The 13,855-nt window shown below is 36.7% G+C and overlaps 1 protein-coding gene and 2 non-coding genes across 3 annotated transcripts in view; 2 read left to right on the forward strand and 1 right to left on the reverse strand.

Annotated features, from left to right (window-relative positions):
* Nucleotides 1-13,855, reverse strand: part of snap25b (synaptosome associated protein 25b) — a 56,050-nt gene that overhangs the window by 14,891 nt on the left and 27,304 nt on the right. Inside the window, exons 2-5 of the mRNA XM_073826517.1 lie at nucleotides 12,036-12,166; nucleotides 9,601-9,642; nucleotides 5,998-6,046; nucleotides 339-456 (exon numbers count right to left, since the gene is read on the reverse strand). Of these exons, the coding sequence (XP_073682618.1) occupies nucleotides 339-456; nucleotides 5,998-6,046; nucleotides 9,601-9,642; nucleotides 12,036-12,107 (281 nt within the window). The 5' untranslated portion in view covers nucleotides 12,108-12,166. The remainder of the gene's footprint in view (nucleotides 1-338; nucleotides 457-5,997; nucleotides 6,047-9,600; nucleotides 9,643-12,035; nucleotides 12,167-13,855) is intronic.
* Nucleotides 2,847-2,929, forward strand: trnal-uaa (transfer RNA leucine (anticodon UAA)). The gene has a single exon. It is a non-coding gene; the product is annotated as a tRNA-Leu (tRNA).
* trnal-uaa (transfer RNA leucine (anticodon UAA)) lies at nucleotides 4,273-4,355 on the forward strand. Its single transcript has one exon. It is a non-coding gene; the product is annotated as a tRNA-Leu (tRNA).

Below are 13,855 nucleotides of genomic sequence, written 5' to 3' on the forward strand. Positions count from 1 at the left end.
AACGTAGCACATGCATATTAAGCAGGCACTTAACATTTACGAACAACAGTCCTTGACCAACGGATCAGTGAAGCATAGAGCCCAGCATATTTGCGCATTCAGCCGGCAGAGAGCAGGGCCTACAGCTACAACTACGGGATAACCAGTGGCGCCGCAGACGGACTTAGCTCTACCACCATCCCCATGCACAGAGAAGTAGAGTCCAGGCAGAGCGCAGTGGGGGGAAGTTGCAGCTACGGAGCGAGCAAGAGCGAGCGTGCAAACTGGCCATGTGCTTTTATTCCTATTTGTCGGGTTCAGGCAGGCAAGCAGGCAGGCAGGCGACAGGCATCACCTACTTGTTACATGGACATGGACATAGACCACAGAGATTTCCTAGATCCGTCAAATTCTTTTCTGCTTCTTTCATGTCCTTATTGATCTGATCCATTCCCTCTTCGATGCGCTCCAGTTGCTCTGATTTAAACATTAGTCAATTACGCCCCCGAAAAGAAATAAAGAGTGCGGAAAAGGAACAAGGAGAGAAAGAGAAAGGGAAGGCAAGGAGGAAAAGAGGGACAAAAAGAAAGAGAGAGGCTTAAACATTCACAGTGACAAGAGACAGTCAGACAGCAGCAGACAGGTGAAAGCCTTGGACGCTTCACCAGTACCTACTTGTCGCAGGGACATACAAGTCCACAGCATTTGCCTACATCTTTTAAACTTTTCTCAGCTTCCATCATGTCTTTGTTGATATGGTTCATGCCATCTTCAACACGCTCGAGTTGTTCTGGTCAGGACAAAGGGGTGACAGTAATGAAATGAGACTTTGCATCCTTTCAGACAAACGATGATGAAAAATGACATCTAAGCTGTCCAGAAACACATCTACTCAAAACGTGAGACATCTCAATGATGCGGTGGGTGTTAGGTTAGGTCGCGCCGAGAACATGGGCTATGAGGCGTAGAGCACATACGCAAATAAAAAAAGCGATTTTCAAACCGACATGCATTTACCTGTTTAATTTGTGCTCAACTTGACAATTTGCTTTGATACAGCTATAATTAAAGAAATAGTTCACCCAAAATTTAAATTTTGTCATCATTTACATGCCTTTAAATTGTTCCAAACCTGTATGTGACCCTGGACCACAAAACCAAGTAGCACAGGTATATTTGTAGCAATAGCCAAAATTAGCATTTTTTCTTTTATGCCAAAAATCATTAGGATATTAAGTAGAGATATTTTGTAAATGTCCTACCGTAAATATATCAAAACTTAATTTATGATTAGTAATATGCGTTGCTTGGACAACTTTAAAAGCGATTTTCTCAATATTTTGATTCCAGATTTTCAAATAGTTGTATCTCAACCAAATATTGCCCTATCCTAAAAAAACATACATCAATGGAAAGCTTATTTAATCATATGATTTCATATTTTATAAAATGTATAAATCTCAATTAAAAAAAAATTGACCCTTATGACTGGTTTTGTGGTCCAGGGTCACGTATGATCTTCCATAAAACACAAAAAGGGGATTTTTGCATATTCAAGTACTTTTTTCCCCATCCATGGAACCATGGAAGGCTCTTTAGATTTAAAATGTTCTTCACGCTAAGGAAAAATTGTTCTTTCAAGAACTATTCACTGAAAGTTTTTTCAAGAACCAAAAACCCCCTTTTGGAACCTTTCTTTTTAAGAGTGATAATGAAATTGAAATGGTAATGAACTGGGGCTTAAATCTCCAAAACATTGTAAAAGTATCATTTTCATTCCATGAAATAAGGTCCAGGGTTCAGAACAACATAAAAGTGACTCTTCATTTTTTGGGTAAACTATCCCTTTAAAAATCAATAAGCATATGCTAATATTTTGTAATGGGGATGCTCTTCAGAGCCTTTAGGGAATCCAGTGGTTGCTGGCATGAATGCTTGGCATCACTGGGCACTAGCTCACTGTAACTGAGCCACCACTGTCTGAGCTAAACTGAAAAAAGAAAAAAGTCAGGATGATTGTTAACGTGTGAAGATCGTGAGCAAACGCTGAGAAAGAAACAGAACAGAAATAAAAAGCAAAAGAAAATGAAATATGGAGCATAAATATTAGTTATTGTGTGCTAGGGGGCGCAAACTGAAGAATGTAATGGCTGATCATTCATGAACTGAAATGAACAACAGACTTGAGGGATACACATTCCTTTAGGGCTTTAGAAAACTGTAAAATCCCTGGGGGAGCAAAGCAGATGTTGCAGTTTTATAAAAATGAACACATATAATAAGATTAAATTTTAAGTGTGTGTTTATCTGTCATTAGATTAGCTTTTTTTTTTAAATGTTATTCTTCTTTACTAGTTTAAATACAACTGACAGGGTCTAGTGTGAGGTTTCCACCTTATACAGACAACAAGCCAAATGGCTAATTGGGTTTTGCTTTTAATCCCATGAGCAAGAGCAGCGTGACTGAAGAAAGAGGGGGAAGGAGGCGAGAAAGAGACAGTGGGGGACTCGTCTCGTCATTGGTTGACAGTGATGTGAAGCATATCTTTACTTTTTTGTATCTAAGTAGAATAACAACAGGACTGAGCAAGTGTGATGGCACAGACTGCAGTGCAATTTAGTGCCTTTCCAAAGAGCTAAAAGTGACCAGTGTGGCCTAGGCGTTGGACCTAAGATCCAATGGACAAATGTCCTTGTGGGTTCAAGCCCCACTCCTGGTAGCAGAATTATTTCTGTTTAATTAATAATGTCTGCAAATGGTACTTAAACACTCGAGAGCAGGCAGGTCAATATGTCTGCTGTGACAGAGACAATGAGTGATACATAAGAATATTGATTATCAATATCTGAATGCTATTAAAATGACAACCAGGATGGCCGAGTGGTTAAGGCGTTGGACTTAAGATCCAATGGACAAATGTCCTCGTGGGTTCAAACCCCACTCCTGGTAGAAAAATGTGAAATTTTAATAGTTGAGTTTGAAGGACTTGATAGTACTCAAAACTGGTTCCGAAGTACCTCTAAAACAGGGGTGGCCAACCCTGTTCCAGGAGATCTACCTACCTGTAGACTTTAGTTCCAGCCCTGCTCCAACACAGCTGTCTGTAATTATCAAGTGCTACCTAAGAGATTAATTAGCTGGTTCAGGTGTGTTTGATTAGGGTTGGAGCTGAACTTTGTAAGATGATAGATCTCCAGGAATAGGGCTGGGCACCCCTGCTCTAAAAGGAATACAGAGGGTTGGACAAATGTTCTCATGAACCCCACTCTTGGTAGATAAATGTGAAGTAGAGTATAATAATGTGGTTGTCACCAACAATTTGGTTTTTCAAAACTGGTTCTGAATTTCCTCTAAAAGGAATAAAGTGGGTTTTATCATCACAAAATTAGGTTAAGGCATTGGATTTGAGCTCCAATGAACAAATGTCCCTGGGGGATCAAACCCCACTCCTGGTAGCAAATGTCTATTCTAGCATGGATTAGTTCAGTTCAGGATGAGAGAAAACAAACCATATTAGAGCAGTCACTGTAACTACCATCTGACAACAGCACCAGGATGGCTGAGTGGTTAAGGCGTTGGACTTAAAATCCAATGGACAAATGTCCTCAGGGAATCAAACCCCACTCCTGGTAGCAAATGTATATTCTAGCATGAATTAGTTCAGGAAAGCTGTTCTGTCTTAAAGACGAGAGAAAGTAAACCATATTAGAAGAATAGTCACTGTAACTACCATCTGATAAAAATGACCAGATGGCTGAGGGGTTAAGGCTTTGGACTTAAAATCCAATGAACAAATGTCTTCAGGGGTTCGAGCCCCACTCCCGGTAGCAAATGTCAATTCTGTTATGGATAATTGCAGAAAATCTGCTTAATCTTAAAAAGATGAGAGACAACATATTGGAGAAGCAATTTCTTCAACTACAACAAAAAAAAGCAACCAGGATTGGACTTAAGATCCAATGGACAAATGTCCTTATGGGTTCAAACCCCACTCCTAGTAGATAAAATGTAAGTAGAACATAGTTTGTTGTGTTACCAACTAATTGGCTTCTCAAAACTGATTCTGAAGTTTCTCTGAAAGAGATAAAGAGGGTTTGAGCATTAAAAAGTGTTGTTAATGCGTTGGATTTAAGCTCTAATGGGCCAACGTCCCTGGGGGATCAAACCCCTCTCCTGGTAGCAAATATCCATTTTAGCATGAATTAGTGCAGGAAAGCTCCACCGTCTTAGAGATGAGAGAAAGCAAACCGTATTAGAAGAGCAGTCACTTTAACTACCACCGGGCACTAACAACCAGGATGGCCGAGTGGTTAAGGCGTTGGACTTAAGATCCAATGGACAAATGTCCTCGTGGGTTCGAACCCCACTCCTGGTAGATAAATGTGACTTTTAAGTAGAATATAATAATGTGGTTCTGTTACCAACAAACTGGTTCTGAAGTTCCTCTAAAACTGGGTTTCTCAAGGTTGGAGCTAAACTCTGCAGGAAAGTGGACCTCGAGGGCCAGAGTTGAAAACCCCTGCTCTAAAAGGAATGCAGAGGGATTTAAAATCTCAAAGTGACCTGGATGGCTGAGTGGTTAAGGCATTAGACTTATGGTCGAATGGACAAATGCCCTTGTAGGTTTAAATCCCACTTCTGGCAGCAAATGTCAATTCTATTATGAATAATAGCAGAATATCTGCTTTATCTTAATGAGATGAGAGAATGCATATCGGAGAAGAAATTTCTACAACTACAATAATAAAAAAAAAGCAACCAGGATGTCTGAGTGGTTAAGGTCTTGGACTTAAGATCCAATAGACAAATGTCCTTGTGGGTTTGAACCCCACTCCTGGTAGCAAATGTCAATTCCATTATAAATAATAGAAGAAAATTAGTTTTATCTTAATGAGACAAGAGAATGCATATTGGAGAACAAATTTCTACAACTACAACCCAAAAATAAAGCAACCAGGATGTCTGGTTAGGGTCTTGGACTTAAGATCCAATGGTAGTGAAGCTGATCTCAAAGAAATTGGTTTGTACTTGGTTAATGTCATGACATAGTCTATCTGTAAATAAAACAGATGGAGTACCAAACCTTTAGGGGTTGTTAACACTGTAGGCTGGTACCCAGAGGTTGTAGGTTCAAAATGCTGAAAATGTGATTAATGAGCTACCATCATGGCGCCCTTGCGTTAGACAACTGACTTATGTAGCTCTTTAGTTTAAAAAAAAGGGACATTCTTATCACTCCCTTTATGTGTCTACTGTCTACTAAAGTGGACTTCTAACTGAAAGCCTCCTGAGCTATAGGAGACCATTACATTCAGCAATCAGAGCACAGCTTTATGAGACGTGCTGTTGTTCTGCTCTAAAACTGGAGGAAAGAAAGATGGCGGGATCATTTAAGGTAGGAAATGGATTGTCCTGAGGCAGTCTGAGGAACACAACATCCATAATTTAACACAACGAGAAGAAGGACTGTATATTGTTTTGACAGACTAATTAAAATTTCTCTTCCATGTGGAAAGGAACTCAACACTTCTTATTATCCACATAAAACCGAATAAAGCCTCAAGCATTATAAGGGCTTAATTTGTCAATAGAGACGTGACTGTTTCTATTAAACCGCGTCACATTGTTGATAAATCAATTATTGCTTTATTTTTCATAAAAATCCCAATGCTGTTCATGGAATGGAGTGTGTTTGTCTAATTAGTCTAAAATAGCAATGAGTGTTAACTGGAAAGTCTATCGCCCCAGGGATTGTACACAGATATATTTCATCTGGTGAAGAGGAGAGCTGTTTGTCATTACCAGCAACATCGATCGTTCAATTTACCTCTCAAAACTTCGCTTTTGACATGACGGCCAGATGTTAATAATCATAAATGATGTTTAAATCATTTGTTTAATCTGCAAAACAGCTCATCTGACAAAGCATTACGTTGAGTTAAAATAAGCAAATAAAAATGACTTACTGCACAACCTCATTAAATGATTCCACAATGTGTTTTTTTCCCGTAACTTACCTCCCTGTTCATCCAGCATAACCAAAGTTCTGATACCAGCATCTTTACTCTAATCCATCAAGAATGGCAAAGCAAGAGAAAAGAGGAAATAACAAACAAATGAGAGAAGCCTACAGGTGAACAGAAAGAAGATTCACACATATTTAGGTCAGATATAAGAGTAAAGAGAAAAGAACAGCAGGGAATAAGAGATCTTTTCAGCAGAGGACAGACTGTAGCGCACAGCACAATCACAACTATTGAAATTCTTCAAGAGCGCTTTATTCAGTTGGCAGGTAATTATAAGAAGGCAATGAGGTGGCAGACAGCATGAAGCTAAAATTAGATCAGAATTGTAAACAGAGCACTCGACTGAACTCTGGAGGTATGAACGCATGTGTATGCAATATGGCGAGTCGTTCTCTGAGGCACGTGCAGGTTCTATTGACCTAAATAAAACAGCTGATTATCTTACTCCGAATCCCACATCACCTCTTTATTTTAACTAGATGATCGAGCACTGCTGATGAATCTTTACATGCAATGAAAAAAACATATATAATACATATTTAGTCAAATATACCCACTTACAAGCTCAACTCGATCAACTGATTTTATACTTATAATAACAGGTATGTGCATTTACTCAGCATTTACTCAAACTGACATATGGCATAATGGAAACTGGAAGCGTTTAATATGAAATCAGATGCAAGTAGCAGATGGGAACATTATATTTGTTCAGCACTGCTGAACTTTGAAGTTCATTAGCAGCCAGAGTATGCAATTTTCTTCCAGCAATGGCAAAAATGAAGCGAGAGAATGATTTGTTCACAAGTTTGGATAACCAATTTCAAGATGTAATTTACAGCACCTGGTACCAGCCTGTTTTCTAAGTAGCATTAAAATACAGAGACCAAAAATATTATGCATCTTGGCTGCAAAAAGCCTTTTCAGAGCAGGAACCTTAAGGGGTTCTTCACTTGAGTTTTTTTTTTCTTTCTTTTTTTTTTGGCCAGTATTAGTTTTTTGTGACATTGACATTGGTGATTAGAATTATGAAATTTCTATGGTATCAAAAAATTTGATATCATAAAGACCTTATTTAAAGCAAAAATAATTATATTGTGATATATATTGTTACTGTGAAACAAAATTACTCATATCATGATACAAGATTTTGGTAATATCACCCACTTCTAGGGTCTGTATTTTTAATTTTTAAAGTAATGAATAATTTTATTCAGCAAGGGTGCATTAAATTAATTGTTAAAAATACAGCAAATATTTTTAAATTGTTGGTAAAAAACTATTTTAAAATAAAGATTGTTCGTTCTATTCATCAAAAAAAAAAAAAAAAAAAAAATCCTGAAAAATATATATCACTGCTTTCACATTAACATTAAGCACCACAACCATTGTTACCAATTAATGTAATGTAAGAACTTATTTAAAAATTATTGTAATAATATTTTACAGTATTACTGTTTTGATCGTATTTCCGATCAAGTAATACAGCGTTGGTGAAGAAAACATTTAACAATATACCAAATAAACAATATGACTGTCGCTATATCTTAGGTTTCTGATCTTTATAAGCCAAAGCAACCATTATATTTTCTAAACACCATCTTTTCATCTCCACATGTGGAGTCAGGAGTGTTTGATCCCTATTAGACACTAGAAATGCTCGTTTTCTCTCCTGTGTCTCGCCGCTGCCTTATCAGTTACACATAGATGGAGTTTCTCTGAAATCATTATTGATTTTTATCACACAGCGGAAATTCGGTGCTATTTCACCGTCTCCATTTCTGACCTTCAGCGGCCATGAAAACAAGCAGCGCACCAAACTCTTCGCAAAAACAGCTGATTTTGATGAGCAAGAATCTCTCCTAGTGATCACAGTGTGTAATTTCCAGATACAGTTGAAGTTTAAGTTTACATACACCTTGCAGAATCTGCAAAATATTAATTATTTTAGCAAAATAAGAGGGATGATATAAAAAGCATGCTATATTTTATTTAGTACTGACCTGAATAAGATATTTTACATATGTTTACATATTCTCCACAAGAGAAAATAATAGTTGGATTTATAAAAACGACCCCGTTCAAAAGTTTACATACACTTGATTTTTAATACTGTGTTGTTACCTGAATGCTCCACAGCTGTGTCCCTTGTTTGTCCTGAACAGTTGCCAGCTGTTCCTCAGAAAAAAAATTTCTGGTCCCACAAATTCTTTGATTTTCACCTTTATTGTGTATTTGAACCCTTTTCAACAATGACTGTATGATTTTGAGATCCATCTTTTAACATTGAGGACAACTGAGCGGCTCATGTGCAACTATTATAGAAGGTTCAAACTCTCACTGATACTTCAAAAGGAAACACGATGCATTAAGAATGTAAAGGTTTTTCAGTTTTGAAGGGTAAATTTAACTTATTTTGTCTTCTGGGAAACATCTAAATATCTTCTGTAGCTTCTGAAGGGCAGTGCTAAATGAACAAAAAAAGATATTTATGCAAAATAAGAAACATATACACATCTTCATTTGGTTCAAAAGTTTACACCCTGGCTCTTAAAGGAACACTCCACTTTATTTGGAAATAGGCTCATTCTTCAACTTCCCCCGAGTTAATAAGTTGAGTTTTACCGTTTTGAAATCCATTCAGCCGTTTTCCTGTTCTGGCGATATCACTTTTAGCATAGCTTAGCATAGATCATTGAATCCTATTAGACCAGTAGCATCACGTTCAAAAATGACCAACGAGTTTCTACTAATTTCAGGCGCTGCGTAATATTACTGCGCCTGTTTCGGCAGCAAACTTCCTTGACTATTACGCCGGAATGGAAGTGAAGTTCCTAATCTTATCGGCCTAGAAAATCGCAGCTTTACATTTTCCACCGGTATTAGTACACGACATAACTACAGAAGAGCTCGTCAAGTTTTAAATAGGAAAAATATCGAAACTCGTTGGTCATTTTTGAATGCGATGCTATATTGGTCTCATAGGATTCAATGATCTATGCTAAGCTATGCTAAAAGCGATATCGCCAGAACAGGAGAACGGCTGAATGGATTTCAAAACGGTAAAACTCAATTTATTAACTCGGGGGAAGTTGGAGAATGAGCCTATTTCCAAAAAAAAGTGGAGTGTTCCTTTAATGCATTGTGTTTCCTTCTGGATCATCAGTGAGCGTTTGAACCTACTCATGAACAACTATCACTAAACAAACAAAAAAAAAACATCTGTGGATCATTTAGGTAGGAGTACAGTATTAGGAAACAAGTGTTTGTAAACTTTTGAACAGGGTCATTTTTATAAATGCAAGTATTATTTTCTCTTGTGGACTATATGTAAACCTATTTCATGCAAAGTGTCTTAATCAGTTCAGTAATAAATAATAAATAACATGCATTTTGCATGATCCCTCTTATTTTGGTAAAATAATTAACATTTTGCAGATTCTGCAAGGTGTATGTAAACTTTTGACTTCAACTGTATATGACTTTAATCTCTCTCTCTCTCTCTACATAAATACTGTATATATAAATAATGTGAAATTACACATTGACAATAGCACTGAGTGCCATTTTTATTCAATTAAGTCAATATCTTACCTCTTCGACCAGCTGCAGCATGCGGCGAGTACTTTCCAAAGACTGTAGAAAGAAAAACACATTTATTATTACCCCCAATTCACACAACAGCTAATATGTTCCTGCTTGTTGTTTGGTTTTCCATGTTGTTATCTGACTTCTGTGTGTCAAGTTTCACAGTTGGTACAAGGCCATAATGTTCATAATGTCAGTTCCGACAGCATGTTACTAATGGCTGCCAAGTTCAGACTGAGCTGAATGTACAGCCATTTCTTTCCCCCCTCCTTTCCTTCCTGTTCCTTCAAAGAAAGCTCAAGATAGCATTATCCACTCATGAATATTTAAAGCTCTCCCATTCCAGTCCACTGTATATATCTGAGCTGAAAAAATATGACTGTGCCGCGCCACAGGACGCTCAATAGCAGACTGGGATTAAAGATCATTATTGAGATCTTGATTTTCTTTTTCGAGAGCTATCATCAAGAGTCATACCATAGATCATATGGAACCATAAACCACCTCGTCATTGTGAGGCTTTGAAGGTGAAGGGTGTCATTTTTCAGTGTTAATACTGCCTCATGTTCCATGGAAATGACTAGTCATTGACAAGTCATTCAGAAAAACAGTCAACTAGTTGGCAAGTCAATTTGTATCTCACATTATGATCTGCTCGTTTATTGATGCCATTTCATTGTGAGAAAAATCAAATAAGATACGTTTTTTTTTTTTTTACAAAAAGCTTGTATTGTATTGTTACTGGTGCTGTCAAAAATAGCGTGTTAATGAAGGCAATCAATATTTAGCCTGAATCTTTTCATATTAAAACGCGAATGAAACTATGAGCATGCGTGTCAGATTTGCGTCACATTCAGCGGGGGCAGCTCTTAAAGTAATAGCAGCCAAATAACCTAGCTGCTGTGATGTCTGTTACACAAAGAATGAAAGGAAAAAGGAAATCAATAACTTTTAACAATTTCTCTATATTTCCTTTTTGCTGAAGGGCACAGGTAAATAATGGGTTTATGTGAAGACTGTTTTAAGTTCACTTAAATTAGTTGTTAAATTTGATAGCTATCAATTATAATGTAATGTCAAATTGCTATAGTCAATGGTTAAATATTATGGGAAAAATATGTTGTAATCTTTATGTTGTTTCTACAATAATTTAAAGATCAAATTGACACACACACACACACACACACACACACACACACACACACATATATATTTTAATCGACTGACAGCACTAATTGTTACAATAATTTACAAAAATGATTTCATGTCCATAGAAAGCACATTGAATGTAAGTAAATTGTCTACTTTTAAGGTTTCAAATAAGTTTTTTTGGAGAATAAAATGTCTAAATTTGGTTGAACTAATGTTACATTGTCATTCTGTATAATAATATTTATGTAAAAATTCAAACAACATGAACCTCCTTTTTTAAGTTAGATGCCATGCTGACATTTCTCATTTTAATTTTTGTTGAATGATTTTCATTTTTTTTAAGTTATTATATGTATATATAATATAATTTGGAATTCACTGACTAGTATATCATGGACAACATCCTTAAAAATATCTAATTTTGTTACATACAGGTTTGGAACAACATAAGGGTGAGTAATTAACACAATATTTATTTCTGGGTGAACTATCCCTTTTTCATGAAAGTCAGTTTCCGGTACTGAATAAAAAAGATAATTACGACTTCTTATCTCACAATTCTGACTTTTTTTTCCTGGGAATTGTGTCATAAAAACTCACAATTCTGACTTTTTTTCTCAGAAGGGTGAGATACAAACACACAATTGCGATAAATATATAATATCTCACAATGCTGAGACAAAAGTCAAAATTGTGAGATAAGTCGCAATAAGCTTTTTTTATTTTTTAATCAGTGGTGGAAACGGGCTTCCATACTTTTTTGTCAGTATTTAACCTAGTAAAATAGTCATGGACATATGTGCACTGGCCTTGTTAATAACACACTAGACTTCTGACGACATGGTCAATCACCTAAGTTAACCCTCCCACATGGAGTTGTGTGTCAAAGTTCTGAGTGTTCAGCAGGAGAGCAGTGTTATTAAAGGTCTATCAAAGCCAGTGCAGAACCCCCACTGAGCAGATGCTGTGAGGGAGGCTGTTTCTGTCTGAAACGAGTGGAGAACCTCTCACTGATCACCACTGCTTCTGCCTGGTAACCAAGCAGCTTCCACTGCGCCATGACAAATAGATGAGCAGTCTTAATATAGAGCCGCTACATTTTGCACAAAACGGATTTATTAATTCAGAGGTGCTCTTTAGAGTGTTTCTGTCTTCTACTGCACGTCTGGAAGTCATGGTGTGTTCATTTCTCCTTCACGCTGGGACGGGTCTATTTATAAACAGATGCTGTCGTATTTAGGGTTTATTTTTAGAACTGCATCTCCCATGCATGTTGAAGGTGTACTTACCTCATCGCCCAATTGATCGGCTCTGGCCTGCATGTCTGACAGCTCGTTGCGCATGTCGGCATCGTCAGCCATGGCTGTTGGAGGGATGAGGTGCTCGCCTCTAAACAGGAAGTGTAGCTCTTATTTAAAGCCTGGAAAAGAGATGAAAAATGCTTTGTGTTAGTAAAAATGACCCTGTTCAAAAGTTTACATACACTTGATTCTTAATACTGTGTTGTTAACTGAATGATCCACAGCTGTGTTTTTTTGTTTAGTGATAGTCCCTTGTTTGTCCAGAACAGTTAAACTGCCTGCTGTTCTTCAGAAAAATCCCTCAGGTCCAACAAATTCTTTGGTTTTTCAACTTTTTTGTGTATTTGAACCCTTTCTAACAATGATTGTATGATTTTAAGTTCCATATTTTCACACTGAGGACAACTGAGGGACTATTACAGAAGGTTCAAATGCTCACTGATGCTCCAGAAGGAAAAATGATGGAGTGGATGGGGGTGTAAACTTTTGAACAGAATGAAGATGTGTACATTTTTCTTATTTTGCCAAATTTTTTTTTTTTTTTTTCAATTTAGTACTGCCCTACAGAAGCTACAGAAGATACTTACATGTTTCTCAGAAGACAAATTAAGTTCAATTTACCTGATCTTCAAATTCAAAAGGTTTTCACTTCCCTTAATGCATTGAGTTTCCTTCTGAAGCATCAGTGAGCGTTTGAACCTTCTGTAATAGTTGCATATAAGTCCCTCTTTTTGTTCAAATACACAAAAATGCTGAAAGACCAAAGAATTTGTGTGACCTAAAGGATTTTTCTGAAGAACAGCGGGCAGTTTAACTGTTCAGGACAAACAATGGACTCATGAACAACTTTCACAGAATGAAAAACTTTTGAATGATTTTTATAAATTCAACTACTATTTTCTCTTGTGGACTATATGTAAACATCTTTTATGTGAAATGTCTTATTCAGGTCAGTGCTAAATAATAACATGCATTTTGTCTGATCCCTCTTATTTTGATAAAATAATTTACATTTTGCAGATTATGCAAGGTGTATGTAAACTTTTGACCTCAACTGTATATTGTTGAATGAATAAACAGAATTTTTAAATGACATCACATGTACATCTCTGCATTTCATTCTGTTTCTATTTGAAGGCAATAATCGAGCAAGTATTGCATGGCAGGCAATATATCTAGACTCATTCTCAGAAACTGACTCATCAATTCAAGGACTCAGGTTACTCAAAGCTCACAAAATAGAAAGAGAAAAACGATAGACATATCTTAGAAGATATGTATTGAGAATTACATTACAAATTCATTGCAACTTCTAAAAATAATACAGGAAATGTAAAGGAATTTGCTGAGAATTAACTCCTAAGATGTAGATGAGTTTGTTTCTTCATAAGAACAGATCTCTTGCTCACCAATGGATCCTCTGCAGTGCATGGGTGCCATCAGAATGAGAGTCCAAATAGCTGATAAAAACACAACAATCCACAGTTAATCCAGTCAATCTTGTGAAGTGAAAAGCAGTTGTTAAAAATTAATTGATGGACTGGAGTCATGTGTAGTGCTTGTGAATTATTGTGATGTTTTATCAGCTTTTTGAACTCTCATTCTGACAGCACACATTTTTTTGGCAAAACTGTCCATTTAAAGTCAACAAAACAACCTTATTCACGTTCTAAATGCAATTCATAATGGATAAAATGAAGCACAGCCTACATCTTCTAAATATAAATTTGATCACTGAAGTAAAACGGGTCATGAGGTCAAATGTTCTGACTGACCACAGGGTCATTTTCAAGAGTGTTCACTGAAAT

Source organism: Garra rufa, chromosome 21 (assembly GCF_049309525.1).
Source record: "Garra rufa chromosome 21, GarRuf1.0, whole genome shotgun sequence".
NCBI lineage: Eukaryota > Metazoa > Chordata > Actinopteri > Cypriniformes > Cyprinidae > Garra > Garra rufa.